This window comes from Siniperca chuatsi, linkage group LG10 (genome assembly GCF_020085105.1).
Source record: "Siniperca chuatsi isolate FFG_IHB_CAS linkage group LG10, ASM2008510v1, whole genome shotgun sequence".
Taxonomy (NCBI): Eukaryota; Metazoa; Chordata; class Actinopteri; order Centrarchiformes; family Sinipercidae; genus Siniperca; species Siniperca chuatsi.
The window spans coordinates 2,212,736-2,226,549 of NC_058051.1; the positions used below are offsets into that span (position 1 = coordinate 2,212,736).

A 13,814-nucleotide genomic window follows, 5' to 3' on the forward strand; every position below is an offset into this window, starting at 1 on the left:
AATTGTGTTAAAACTATGAATGCTGTCATTCACTGTCCCTCGCTTAATCATTCAAATTATCTGTGCAGTAAAAAAAAAAGAAACTCGCTTGTCTCTTGGCTTGTCGGCGCGGGCGTGAGCGCTGCCTGATAGGCTGAATTCAGGGCAAAGCGGTCCAGCTCCCTCCGGAAATCCCCTTCCTTCTTCCGCAGTCGGAGATGACGTCAGCTGGCTGCAGCATCAGAGCGTCTTTTGCTGATGTGCGCAAAGTGAAAGAAGCTACATGATGCTCTTTGTCCCCGCAGCTGGAGTTATTTTAATATTAGCTTGGATTTATCCAAGTTACGCACTCTATTTCCACATAGGAGAGACGGAGAAAAAATGCTTTATTGAAGAAATTCCGGACGAGACCATGGTTATTGGTAAGCTGTTGTGGGGTCGTTAGCTTGATGTAGCTAACTAGCAATGCACGCGAACAGCTGGCTCCAGCAAAGATGCTGCGTTGAATATGACAGTAGTGACGACAAAAACACTCTGCAGTTTGAAGAAACATCTAGTTCGTAGTATTCAGACTGGTTATAAGCCGTAAAATCGCAAACGCTGGGGCTTTCTGTAGGCTTCCGTAGCTGCTCGTTAGCCTCTTTAACGTTACATTAATTCTCTGAGTGATTTACACCTGAGTTTATGTTTCACATTCAGATAATAACTGCAATATATGTCACAAGGCACTAATTTAACTAGCTGACATATATATTATTATTGTTTTTATAAATGTCCTTTCCTCCACCACAGCTGGTAGATATCAGGAATTTGTAGCAGTCAATAAGCAGTATTGTCCACCTGAAACCAAAGGTGGTATATGTACGTCGTATTTATGACAATAATATTGTCCTGAGTAACAATTTACCGTAACGCATATGAATCTCTGCACCGCTCACATTCCACGTCCTGTTTGGCTGTAACACGCAGCCTGCACAGTACAGTTAAACATAAATTGTGTTCTTATGTATGTAGTCTTACATTTCTTTATTTAAAATATAATACAGGTAAGATAAATCCACTTGTAGTTAATTTATCTTGCCTGTATTATAGCGTATTATATTTAGATTTGCTTAGTGCTTCTCTTCCTGTGTGCACTGACGTGACAGTGAGCTGCTGTAAGGAAAGAGTTTCCCCTCGGGGATCAATAAAGTATTTCTGATTCTGCTATACTACCATTGTATTCATGTAAATACGGGGGATAAACAGAAAATACCCAGACTTTCCATTTTTGGGAAAGGATGTCCTGATTCCCAATGAAAACGTTTTATCTAGCTCCAGAACAGTTGAAGATGATAAACCATGCATTGGGCGAGAATCTTTTTATTTCTATTAACAATTTGTGTAATAACTACGTGTAATGTGCAAGGTGTCGCTCGTGGTGTCGAACGGTCGGAGAACTAACACTAACTCTGCAGTTCCCCTCGGCTCTACTGAGCGTTTTAGCGCCTTTCAGCTAATCGTTTTGGTTTTATGGCGCTCAACTTTTGGTTCACTCTCATTGGCTGCAGTAGGCAGCTGTTTTCAGTAAAAAAGAAAAGCTCTAACTGTAGGCAGAGAGACAAAGTTAGCGGCCATCTGGTCAACAGTGTGCAGCAGCATTTCTCTGCTGAAGAGCCAGATATGTTTCTGACGAGTTGGTGGAGACCAAAACAGAGCTAAAAGGAGCGCGAATATCGCACTTATATTCATCAGGTGGCCAGAAACACGACTCCAAATTAATGCTAATGTTACTCTGTGTCTGATGGATGTGTAAATAATCAACTGTTTGCTGCGAAGTTCAACTTTATAAAGTGATAATATGTCAATGAATGTCAGAGGAGTAGGCGCTGGCATTACTGAAAGTGAAACCTGCAATTTATCTAAACCTTGCATGAATTTGGGGTTGCGCACATCGTGAGATGAGATGCATTTGTTTTTTGTCACTTCTGGCACTGTAGGCTACATTATGTTGAATACCCCCATCTGCTACATTGGCATTTCTACTAATTATATTCTCATTATAATTTTAATTCTACTGCTGTTTCACTGGTGCAGCAGTCTCACAAAGTTACTCTCCTTTGAATGATTACTGGCCGACGTGTGTGATGGCATGTGTCTGTGCTGCTTTGCCTGTCTGGCAGGAAAGTACAGGACTCAGCTGTGGGACAAACAGACCAGTTCCTTCCTCCCAGCCACCCCCGGCCTTGGGATGCATGTCGAGATCAAGGATCCAGATACAAAGGTAAGGACGGAGGAGGTGGTGTTATAAAATGGTCATACATATAAATCGAATCTAATGGTTTTTTCCTCTTACAACTCTCCCAGATTATCCTTTCTCGTCAGTATGGGTCAGACGGACGGTTCACCTTCACCTCCCACACTCCTGGAGAACATCAGATCTGTTTGCACTCCAACTCCACCAAGATGGCTCTGTTTGCAGGAGGAAAACTGGTACTTTGATTTTTTTTTTTTTTTTACCCGCTGACCAGTTATTTTCCTTCAAAATGTTTCACACTAATGTTAATTACTAATGACGTTACTTTCATGTTCAGTGTATTCAGATTGACAAAGACGTCCTGCATGTTTACGTGTAAACTGAGGGATGTTTCATAAAGCAGGATTACTCGTTAAACCAGTAAATCAGGCTTGATTTCAGTTCATTACTGTTTCATAAAGAAGGATTAGATAAGTCTGACACCTGAAGTTAGGTCAGGCTAGTTTCCAGGCTTGGCATCACCTCAGGCTTAAGCAGCAGCAGCAGCAATCTGACCGCCTGAAACAGCGTTTTCTGCAAAGTTCCTTCCTAAAGTTTTCTCTCTACTGCTGCACTTTGTATTACATGTTAGTTTAATCACATTTTGACAAGGAATTGAGATCAGATTTGAGTTATCTGCACAGTATTCCAGTGAACAAAGTGCTTTTAAATGCACTGCAAATAAAACAAAGCCTATAAATAATTTAACCCAGAGCTGTAGTAAGTAATAGTAAGTAGCTTTTTTAACTATTTGTTCTCTCTTTAATGGTCCTGCACACCCACACAGGTGTCTTCATTCAGGCAGAGCTGTGCTGGGAATGACATGAGGTCATCTGACTTAATGTACCAATAAGAATGATAAAGGTGTAATTTGCCCCGCCCCACCAGGTGCAACAAAGCTAACAGGAGAGTGAGGGAGATGTCAATCAAGCACAGCCTGTACACGCCCACACAGGCTTGAGAAGAGGTCTAAATAAGGTTGACCATGGATATGCAGGGCCTTTAAATGTTATTTAATCAAAAAAACAGACAACCAGAAATCCATTTTATTAAAAATACAAGAGGGACAGTTATGTCACGTCTACACTTCCAGTAGCAAAATCCACCTGATAGTTGAAGAGACTAAATAGAAAGTTTAGTTTCTAGAAAATGCAAATTATCTTATTTTCTTGCTATAAAATACATTACCTGGCCAAGCGTTTATTGCCATGTTGCATCTTATACTTATTGTACATTAAGTCTCAGCACTTATTTATGTATTTCTATTTTATTTAATATTTTTCATAACATTTTAAATTTAAGAGAAACTCAATTGTAAACCAAAACCACGAGGACTAGAATGGGGTCCTCGGTTGATACAGACGGATTCACCGGTACAGTCCATTCCTGGTTCTGAAGCTGGCATTTGGTAACTGTCACTTTGGTAACTTAAGGATGTTCATCTCACTTTTACACAAACCTTTAGGCATGTCTGCAAAATACAAAAAGTGAAACGAAACATCAATACCAAAGCCCAGTATCCTTGATATTGAAACACCCATCAGACAGTTATCATTTCTTTTAATTCCCACAGAAAACAAGCGCACAGGTTTCAAACTGTCTGTTTCCCAATGTTGCAGAGAGTGCATCTGGATATTCAGGTTGGAGAACATACCAACAACTACCCTGAAATTGCAGCTAAGGACAAACTCACCGAGCTGCAGCTGCGGGTCCGACAGCTGCTGGACCAAGTCGAACAGATCCAGAAGGAGCAAAACTACCAGAGGGTCAGTTAAAAAAAAAAAAGAAGACATGTCTGAGATAGCACGTTTACTCCTAAGTTTATTAGGTGCAGTTGCTGTCTGTGCCATTAGACCGCTCTTCATTGTGTGTCGTGTCTTCTGCAGTATCGCGAGGAGCGGTTTCGCATGACGAGCGAGAGCACCAACCAGCGCGTCCTCTGGTGGTCCATCGCTCAGACGCTCATCCTCATCGTCACCGGCATTTGGCAGATGAAGCATCTGAAAAGCTTCTTTGAGGCCAAGAAACTGGTGTAATGTCTGAGCAACGGCAGCATTGGGGAAACAACATAAACACGAGGAGACGGACTTGACTGACCGAATCGGAGAGACGCCCGCCCACAGTGCAGAAAAATCCACGGGGAGACATGTGGTCTTAATATCAGCCATAAATGGTACGAGCACATTCACAGAGGCAGTTATCAATCCTGGGCAATGAGTTTTTCCCTGCAAATGTTGTAAGCTATAGTTATTTTTCCGTTAGCAACAACACAGTGTCACGTTTCCATTTGCTTTTCTTGTTGTGTTTTCTTGACAACACTGGGCTCGTTATTTTCCTGCGCCAGAAGAAGCAGAGACAACATTAGTGAATTTATTATGGAGTGAATGGCCGACTGTTAAAGCTGTTACAAGTAATAACCGAGTACTTTATTGATACATGATTTTATGTAGGCCATTTTTTGTCATTGATAGTGTTGCACATAGTTTTATTTCCAGGTTTTGTAACTTCTAACCGTAGGCTTTCAGCTGTGCTCATCACTTGCTCACACAGATATTACACTGATTCCTTATTTGTCCATTTGTAAGGAGTATATAAACACTCAATAAATGGTTTATAACACACTAAAATATAGTTGTAGGCAGCACTGAGGACATTTTTAATTTTATTAATATATTTGATAACAATTATCAAATATATACACAAATATACAATGAAGCATTGGTAACTGGTGAATAAACAGTTCAACAAAGCTTTAATCACGATTAATGATGTTGATTACACACGTTATATAACATTTCTTAACTGTTTCTGAACTCAGTATAAACAGTAGTTTGACAAAAATAAATCTTAACACAATCACCACTTACTAGTTTTCTTCCAGAGCTTTCAGCCTCATCTTGTGGTCTTCATCAGCTAATGGAGTAGGCTCAGTTGTGACGGTGGGTGAAGAAGATATATTTGTAAATAAATAAATAAATACTTAAAATAAATACAACTATTACCTACAGTTACTGTAATATTTCATATTCATTCGTTATCTGTTTATACACCAGTTACAGACGCTTCACAGGAGAAGTTATAATAGCTGACACATATATTAGCAGACACTTAAAAGTGTCCATCTATCTTAAAACCACATTTTAAGTGTTTATATATTGCTTAGAAATGTGAAATGGAGGGTCAAAAGACAGCGTTGCCATTCATCCTTCTACCGACCTGTATATAGTTTGTACCTAGAGTCCAGTTTCTTGTACATTTTACCAGAGCTGTAGATACAGTTTGATACTGGTCTATTAATAACAGGATTCTACTGTATGTTGTAAAGAACAGGTTTAGCTTATTGACTGTCCTGTTCATTTTCTAATGCCTTTTACACTGATTGAATGATATTCAAGTAATATTAATTGTGTCACCAGGTTTTTTGTTTCATCAGTGTCTTAAAACTTATTTATTGAGCAGTCGTGGCCTGTTTTATTGCTGAGCTTAAGACAAATGTACTCTAATTGCAATTTACTGTGATTTTGGTTTCCATTTGTCAATGCAATGCAAATTCTGTTAATTCAGATTCATAGCGAGGAACAACTTAACATTAGAAGGGATTATAGTGATGCATTATATTTGGGCGTTAAATTATTTTTGAAATTATCACTCTAAAAATTGTTACCGGTTCCAGATGTCACCTCCATGTGCTTAATAAAGAAACTTTGGCCAAGCTACTGTCTGTTTCTGCTGTTATCTGTGCCACTTTGCCCCGGCTCGAAGAAATACACAGCAAATGGCAGATATTTTCAACAATAAAATTTATTGCTTGGCTTTGGCTTCCCTCCGAGCCAGATTCCAAACCAAACAAACGCCTCATTACGACAGCAACCACACGTCTAACCACAAGTTGATCAATCTTTTTTTTTTATATATATATATATATCACTGACAATGAAAGCACTTTTCATGGAGACAGAAAAACACACCGACCTTGTGACATCTCTGAAGAACCCCTGCGACACCGTGACAGCTGCAGTGTAAAAATGTACTCGAAAACAAAATCACCACTTTGCATAGATTCACCCCCTTTTGTTCTCCAACAACGCGCCACACCATAGCACGGACACAAGACTGTTACACAGGAACAAAACACTTTCGTCAGGTTTGCCCTCGGTTTTGTTAATATCAAGAATAGAGATTTGACACAATAGGCACACCATACGAAACGATATCAAACACACAATACTATGTATGTGTCATTATAAAGGGATAAATGATTTATTAAATCAAGTCTTTGTTTTATCTGTACAACAAAAACGGTACGCTGTACTGAGTGGAATTCCTGATCTCTGGGACACTGTACACAGTCGAGCACATGTCAGCACTGTCACGTTGGGTTGGAAAGGTAGAAAATATCACATCAGCACAACAAATCCCCACTATCATGTGAAATCATTTTCCATATGTCACCATGTTTTTCAGTATGCGTACATTTGTCTTGTATCCAGTAATCTTGTAGGCGAGATTTCCATGAGAAGGAAGTCAGAGCGATATAGGTTAGTAACACACTACTTTTAAAAAAGGTAGAACTAGTTCTGTATCGAATGCCACTTTTTAATGCTTAAAAGAGCAAGAAGGGCACACAAAAAAGTGAAGAGGATTAGGCAAATACACTTTAAAATTATGCAAGAACTTTGCAATCCTAGCTCCACATGGCTCTGGAAATGATCTGCTTCACTGCTCGGTTCAGCTTGAACGTGAAGAGTGTTTTTCTTTTCTTTTTCTTAAAGGTATTTCAGAGGAGGAGAAGCTCTTCTCTCTTCTCAGTGTCCTGACACAGTGAGGTGCTGCATCTTCTTGGCGGCCTCTTCTGACACCGTCTTGGAGGATTTCTCCGGGCTGGGAGCTGGACTGGGAGCCGGACTGGGATTTGGAGTGTTCGCTGCACTGTTGGGATACTCCCTGTTGCCGAATATAATACTGCCCACTCGCACGTTGGTGGAGCCCACCTCGATCTTCAGCACACGGGAGCACAGAAAAAAAAACGTCGATGAACTCTTGATGACAGCAAGAGTCTTAACGAGGAGGATATTCTGACTTACATGCTTTGATCGTGTTGTTATGGAATCAAATAATGAGAATCGTATTCAACAGACATTTCAAAGAGGGGGATTCATTCGGGCTATTATTTGCTTCCATATTTGTGCTTAGAAATTGTTCGTGAATGCTGATAAGAAGTGACACTCACCGCATGTTCAAAATCTGTGGACATACCCATGCTGAGTTCCACCTCCTCCAGAGGCAGCTTCAGACTGTCACACACCTCCTGCCTCCGACTCAGCAGCATCTGCCAGAGCAGGTGTGGAGAGATAGTTCATCTTAGACACCTTAATTTGGCAGGTTCAAACTGGGAATATTTAGGTTTTGGAGGCATAAAGACTAATTTTAGTTTCTGTTTGTTTTTTTTAAATATACTCCGATGTTGTTGTTTTAGTTGACTATGATATTGATCTAACGTATAGTTTACCACAGTATTATTGTGCGCACAGAAAAACCATCACATAAATGCGATGCAGTTCAAACATAAAATTTAAAAACGCACAAAAAGACTCCAAAACCACATGGTTTTGGAGTCTTCTGTACCTGAAAGTCTGGGTTGGGGCCCAGGGAGAGGTCGTAGCCGTAGCGCCCGATGGTCATGAGTCCTAAGAAGTGCAGGGCGGAGCAATGGGACACAATGTGTTTCACCGTGTTCACTGTCTCCTCTGGTGGCAGGCCGTGTTTACCTACAACAAACATTGGATATACTGTTGGCGAACAACTGACTTTGTGTTCGTGATCGGCTCACGACACCAGAGCAGAAGAAGTAACACTAACTCTGTTCTCCGCTGGTGTTGATCTGCACCATGACCTTTAGCGTCTGCGTGCTGGCTCCTCTGATGCGCTGCCATGAGCTGTTGACCTTGTCAGCCAGTTTCGCAGAGTCGACTGTCTCCACAAGGAACAGGTTTGGCACGCCTGGGAACACAAAGACAAGAGGTTGTTGTTTTTTTCTTAACATGCAGCTTGAGCAGCAGAGCTGACAATCACTCACCCAAGAGTTTGTTGACGTTATTCTTCTGTAGATGGCCGATAAAGTGCCACTTGATCTCTGGACATGAGTCTAAAATCTAGATGAGGGGAAGAAGAAACACTGTAAAAACGTGTCACAGACCGGGGTGGTGAATCAACTCTACCTCAGAAAACACGCAAACCCACCAGAGGATCTGAAGCTTTGTCCACGAGTTCATTAACCTGGAGTGGAGACAGAGGAAGAGGTCAATCTCTCCATTATTTCCCACCTTTATTCCTCTCGGAGTTTTACGTTGATGCAGCGACACTTGGAAAGTTTGGAGGGATGCAGACCAGCAGCGCTCTATACTCACATAATTTTCTCCAAAGTTACGCTGCCCTTGTCTGTAGGCCTCCACAACCATGTCTGGGGGTTTTGTCTTGCTGACAGCTACGAGGCGGGGCGGCACAGCTGGTAGTGTCTGAGGAAGGACAAAACAGGCTCATTTGTCATCCGTATCAGTGAATGTATCAGTAGGGGAGCTCAGTGTGTGATGCAGCATGTTTGCAGGGGTATTTTGGCTCTGGCAGAACAGTGACTCAGCCCTGTCAGGATCCTGCAAAACAAGGATGCAACTGAGTGTTTCCTGGCTGCTGCTATGTTCAGAAGATGTTACACCTCATGCAGTCAGCTCTAATGATTTAGATCATTAGTAACAAGCCACTGAGAGACATCTGGGTGATATTGGAAAGATGCTGTGCATTCCTACACGCGTTGACCTACATATCAACCTTGATGCTATTTTAATGGGGGAGCACATCATGAAAATGACATCTTCACTAGTGGACATGTTTCACAGAGCTGTGGTGTGGGGAGAGGCTGGCGCTGTAGACGAACAGCCTACAAACATGCCAAATGCCAATCAAGAAGCCATGACTACAGGCATTATTTCTATGCAGCAACGAGCATGCAGATGCAGTCTGTAAGCATAACATAATCCTCCTGCTCCCACGCATATTCTGCCGCCACTAATACACCACGCACGGTGTTATGAAAGTGCTGCCACAAGCCCGACTGTCTCCCAACCAAAGGTTGAGGTGTTTGGCAGCCTTACATAACGAGTCGTGATGCCGCAGCACGAGCTTTTTCGGACCCCGACAGCGGAGCGACGGCAGCGGGGCTCCTGAGCGGAGCCTCCCGGGCTGCAGTTACCTTGGGCCGCCGTGCCGCCGCCTGGTTCACCCGCTCCACTACCGACTGTAGCGCCTTCCCGATCTCCTCCGACATTGCTGCTCTCCACATACCGTCAAGCGGCTACGACACAGAACGTAAAGAAACGTGCCCGCGATGACGTCAATGGCCTTTCAAAATAAGAGTCCACTTGAAGAGGACGCGCGTCCTTCAGAGAGCGCCCTCTATCGGCCCTGCTCCCGCATTTCAGTCGAGGACTGAAGTCCACCACTCCTGACTGAAATATAAAGCTTTCTCTGGCAGTGTGCTCCCCTTCCCCTTAATAACGTCCACATTAATAACCCTGAAGATACAAAACAGCCTACCTTTCAACACATTGTGATTAAGATTAAGTTTGAGATTGAGTTTAATCATTCTGCCAGAAAAGTGGTAAACATACATCAGAAAAAGCCGTCTCACTCTCTGCATGTTTAACCAGGACCCTGCTGAGGAGTACATTACACCTTCTCACTGTAACTCAAAATACTTTTTTACTCCCTTTTCATCAACCAACTCACGTCTGCTTTCTTCCTTTTAAAGAAAAGCATCGAACTTGCTGTTGTTGGCGACGCTTCATTTTTTACTTTTTCGAAAAGTGTACCTATAGTGGATGTTACGCCTTTGACCCACTCCAGTGTTTCGTTAAAAACAGCTGGACTAATAAAAAGCTAAATTATTAGTGTCTAAAGAGCAACGGATTTAAGTTACATTGTTTCCAGTTTTACTCATTATAGTGTTATGACTGTCCCTTCAAATCATCTATGAACATATAAACAAAAAAAAAGTATACATTTTAAGCTTACGCACTTCTGTAACACAATTCAGCTGCTGATCCGCTATCAGCTGCAGGACTGCTGCTCTGGAGTGAACCCTGACCTTTAAAACAGACTTTGATGGAGGGAGCGAATTTACCTACGTGAGTTTATAAATTGCCAAACATAAAACACCCAACCAATCAAATGTTCGACCAGATTCTCATATATGAGTTCATACTGTTGTTAATCTGCTTGCTGTTACAAAAACAAAGCCATGCGCTGCAGTAACATGTTGAACAGAACATTTGTCAGTAACTTCAGGCAATAACCTGTGATCTGGTGGTAATACACTGTACATCGTAAACTGAATGCACAAACACAAAATACAAAAGAAAAACAGATTTATTCACAAGATTACGCATTTCAAAACATGTCCAAACAAACATCCCTGTCAATGGAAATCAGATGAAGACACACAAAAAAAGACATGTTGCACAATTGCTTTGCCTCTTTCAAACTAAGAAGTAACTAAAAGGGACAACAGGTGTAAAAAGGTGTGGATCATTTTCTTCTCCGTCTGCAGCCGCCGCCTCCTCTTCTCTCATACTCTCTCCAAGGCCTCCAACATGATGATGCTGTTGCCCCTGATGACCTGTGAGAAATGAGACCACACAGAGTTAACACACTGCATTAAAAAAAAAAACAGACTTCCTAAAAGGTTCCAGTGTAAAACTGAGATGAAATTTCAAATGAGTCAGAATACCAATCGCATCATTGTCAGTCAAAATCCTTAACAGTGTATTAATATCCCCAAATTTGCCTGGTATAACCGCACACAGCCGGCATATAAAACAGTCAGGCTGGCTTTTCTTCTGCTTTACATGCATAGCTACAATGACCGTGTGCTGAGCTCCGAGTGCTGCCAAAATGCGGGTGACCTACGCTCTACACTGTGCCTGAACGCATCCTGCGTAGACAGACAGAGTGAAGCTGCTGCCCTGCTATCATGCTGCTTTCACTACACCTCCTGTGCAGACGCTGTTTAAGTACACCTGTGCTTTTCCTGTTACGACAAGACAAAATGTCTGCTGTGAAAAAGGCACATTCCCAGAAATCAAACAACGAGAGCTGTCGTCAGACGATAAGTCTGGGGATATTCTATATTTTTGTCAACAAATCCAATGGAAAGACCCGAACCAGCAGTGAATGTATCTACTAACAAGTAATGTGTGTGTATCACAGCCTGATGCATCTTCTTCCTCTACAGAGCTCCAAACTATTAAAAACACACCAGTGAGCCACACTGTCGCACGGGGTGACATGTTCCTTCATTACCCCCAATTCAAACATGTGAATGATTACATAATGATCTATGGACCTGGTTTGTTCCTGCCCCGATCTTTCGTATAAATAAATAAAAAATAACACTAATAAAGTTAGTTATTTTGGAAATTATTTAGCCAGGCCATATGTAGTATACACCCAGAGATTTACCTCTTCAGTAGGAACCAATCACTCCCTCATCCACTACTCCCTATACAACACGCAGCAAATACTTTACTCCATCAAACTGAGATTTCTGACACTTATGAATCATCGTCATTTTGCGTCACCGCTGACAGGTGTAGGGCCCACCGACTGTGATTTTCACGTCTACAAAATGTGGTGCATTGTGGGATTGTTAGCAGAAAGTAGTGTAATGTTTGAGCATAATTTTCAAACTCAGAATGTGGATCAAAATAAAGAATGAATAGACACAGCCCTGCTCTTTTCATGGGATTTACTGTACTGACAATAAGAATAATACAGAGTAACGCCAGCCAAGGTACTGACCACCATGCCGATGCTGTTCTGTTGTCCTCCCGGGCCCATCTCCAGAGAGTCGTCCAACACCATGTTCATAAAGGGGTCAAATCCTCGTAGGATGCCCTGCACGTGTCTGCCTCCATTCAGCTTCACTAAAAGGACAAAAGAAATCACTCTCATCTTGCTCGTTGGGTTTAATCGCTGTTCCTTTTCAGTTCAAAAGTCCGCCCTGCTTTCAGAGGATTTACTCTCACCTGTGCTGTTGCGTGTTAGTATGAGGCAGTATCAATTCGTCATTGTAGGCTACAGTCAATCGCAAACGGCAATTTCTGTTTCGATCTTTACTTTCTTTGTTAGTTGTAAGTCTCATGACTGGGAACCAGTAAACAATAGACGGCATGTAGCACTTAAACCAGTGAATTCAAGTACACTCAGTTCATATCTAAGGCTGGGGACAACCAGTACATTATCCGGCTTTCTGCCATCTTTTTCCACACAACCAGGAAGTAAAATCCTACTTGGAGGCTTAACCCGGATCACTGGTTTACAGAGTGTAGTGTGAAACAAGAGATCCTGGCTGAGATCACTGGTTTGAGAGGATGTAGCTAATGCTTTGTGTCTGATTTTGCCTATGTGCTTTGTTGCGATGGTGATTTCAGTTGGCACATAACAGGAGGCCTTGAATATTGATTAAACAAATTTTACATCTTATGTTTAATGCTGCTTCAGAAATAACTTAACTCATCGGAACATTTAAAGGCGATAGATGTTAGTTTATGTTTCCAGATAACCAACAACTTAGAAATCACATCTGAAACAACAGGTTCATGTGTGCTTTACTCGGAGTGGGTTTGAATATCAGCTTTTAGGGATAACGTTACTCACATGAAAGCTTCTTGTCCATGAACCTGAAAAAAGAAAAACAACATTAGCTTGCGTTACAGAGGCTCACAGATGATACACAACCCAGTCAAAGAGGCTAGCTAATGTTAGCTTGTTTCCGTTAAACAATGTAGCAGGGTTGCTGATTTCAAACATTTAGAGTAAAAAAACGTGTTCAAATTACAGAGTGCAGGTTTATTTAACCAAAATCGATATCTTACTTCTTCAACTCGGGTGGATGTGCTTTGCTCATGTTGTTTTTATTCTTTAAACGCCGACGAAGGTGCTCGTATGATCTTCGTTTTACAAACCGCGGAAGGGAAACGTGCGCCGCGGGACCGGAAGTTCACCGTCGAGCTTCCATCTTAGACTCCGCCGCTACGTCCGCACACCGCCGCCACGCGGCCAGGAGGAGGAACGGTCGGATAGGGCTTTTATTTATTTATTTATTTATTTTTTACTGTTTTATACAAAAATCTAACTTTCAGCTGACACGTTTTAAGTATATTCTACGCATACAAATAAGGAGAACTAAAGCAAGAAAAAACAACAAGATAAACTTGGATAAAATAAGTTCCGGTATCATCATCATCATCATAATTAACTGACCAGACATTTTCTAGAAAATTGGAGATGTTTGACTTGCTTTCTTATTTTTGTAGACATTTTAGGCGGGCAGGGAGGCGAAAAGACCGTCTCCTTTAATACAAAACAAACTGGACTCGTTGAGAGCCGCTCACAGCTTTTGAATTTTAAATTTGCTTGACACAAAACTTGGACTTTGTTGTTGAGAAAACATTTCTGCAACATAGAGCGGGACTACATTTTGTTTCATTATACTTTATATCAACTT

At 41.6% G+C, this 13,814-nt stretch overlaps 3 protein-coding genes across 4 annotated transcripts; 1 reads left to right on the forward strand and 2 right to left on the reverse strand.

Annotated features, from left to right (window-relative positions):
• Window positions 1-180: 180 nt before the first annotated feature.
• tmed4 (transmembrane p24 trafficking protein 4) lies at window positions 181-5,966 on the forward strand. Its single transcript, XM_044211143.1, has 5 exons — window positions 181-401; window positions 2,142-2,242; window positions 2,326-2,451; window positions 3,874-4,020; window positions 4,141-5,966. Exons 1-5 carry the CDS (start codon window positions 263-265, stop codon window positions 4,288-4,290), a joined length of 663 nt encoding a protein of 220 aa, XP_044067078.1. The 5' UTR covers window positions 181-262; the 3' UTR covers window positions 4,291-5,966.
• Window positions 5,967-6,037: 71 nt separating this feature from the next.
• Window positions 6,038-10,324, reverse strand: LOC122883051 (pyridoxal phosphate binding protein). Of its 2 annotated transcripts, none has more exons than XM_044211139.1 (8): window positions 9,501-10,324; window positions 8,662-8,769; window positions 8,495-8,530; window positions 8,331-8,406; window positions 8,114-8,254; window positions 7,880-8,022; window positions 7,485-7,583; window positions 6,038-7,251 (listed from the first exon to the last, which is right to left on the reverse strand). In XM_044211139.1, exons 1-8 carry the CDS (start codon window positions 9,588-9,590, stop codon window positions 7,060-7,062), a joined length of 885 nt encoding a protein of 294 aa, XP_044067074.1. In that variant the 5' UTR covers window positions 9,591-10,324; the 3' UTR covers window positions 6,038-7,059. The 2 variants fall into 2 exon arrangements, with proteins under 2 accessions (XP_044067074.1, XP_044067075.1); XM_044211140.1 differs by lacking the exon at window positions 9,501-10,324 and adding an exon at window positions 9,403-9,425.
• A 333-nt stretch (window positions 10,325-10,657) lies between these two features.
• snrpg (small nuclear ribonucleoprotein polypeptide G) lies at window positions 10,658-13,319 on the reverse strand. The gene is made up of 4 exons (XM_044211144.1): window positions 13,183-13,319; window positions 12,965-12,987; window positions 12,107-12,231; window positions 10,658-10,925 (listed from the first exon to the last, which is right to left on the reverse strand). The coding sequence occupies exons 1-4, from the start codon at window positions 13,212-13,214 to the stop codon at window positions 10,875-10,877; spliced, it is 231 nt and encodes a 76-aa protein (XP_044067079.1). The 5' UTR covers window positions 13,215-13,319; the 3' UTR covers window positions 10,658-10,874.
• Between the last annotated feature and the right edge of the window lie 495 nt (window positions 13,320-13,814).

Excerpts from the sequence above, each read along its gene's own strand:
- tmed4 (XM_044211143.1), top strand. The coding sequence starts at position 263 with ATGATGCTCTTTGTCCCCGCAGCTGGAGTTATTTTAATATTAGCTTGG. Across the intron at positions 402-2,141 it reads GGACGAGACCATGGTTATTG|GAAAGTACAGGACTCAGCTG; the intron begins GTAAGCTGTTGT and ends CCTGTCTGGCAG. Across the intron at positions 2,243-2,325 it reads TCAAGGATCCAGATACAAAG|ATTATCCTTTCTCGTCAGTA; the intron begins GTAAGGACGGAG and ends CAACTCTCCCAG.
- LOC122883051 (XM_044211139.1), bottom strand. The coding sequence starts at position 9,590 with ATGTGGAGAGCAGCAATGTCGGAGGAGATCGGGAAGGCGCTACAGTCG. Across the intron at positions 8,023-8,113 it reads CAACACCAGCGGAGAACAGA|GTAAACACGGCCTGCCACCA; the intron begins GTTAGTGTTACT and ends TGTTTGTTGTAG. Across the intron at positions 7,584-7,879 it reads GCCCCAACCCAGACTTTCAG|ATGCTGCTGAGTCGGAGGCA; the intron begins GTACAGAAGACT and ends CTGCTCTGGCAG.
- snrpg (XM_044211144.1), bottom strand. The coding sequence starts at position 13,214 with ATGAGCAAAGCACATCCACCCGAGTTGAAGAA. Across the intron at positions 12,988-13,182 it reads CATCCACCCGAGTTGAAGAA|GTTCATGGACAAGAAGCTTT; the intron begins GTAAGATATCGA and ends TTCTTTTTTCAG. Across the intron at positions 12,232-12,964 it reads CATGGACAAGAAGCTTTCAT|TGAAGCTGAATGGAGGCAGA; the intron begins GTGAGTAACGTT and ends TTGTCCTTTTAG.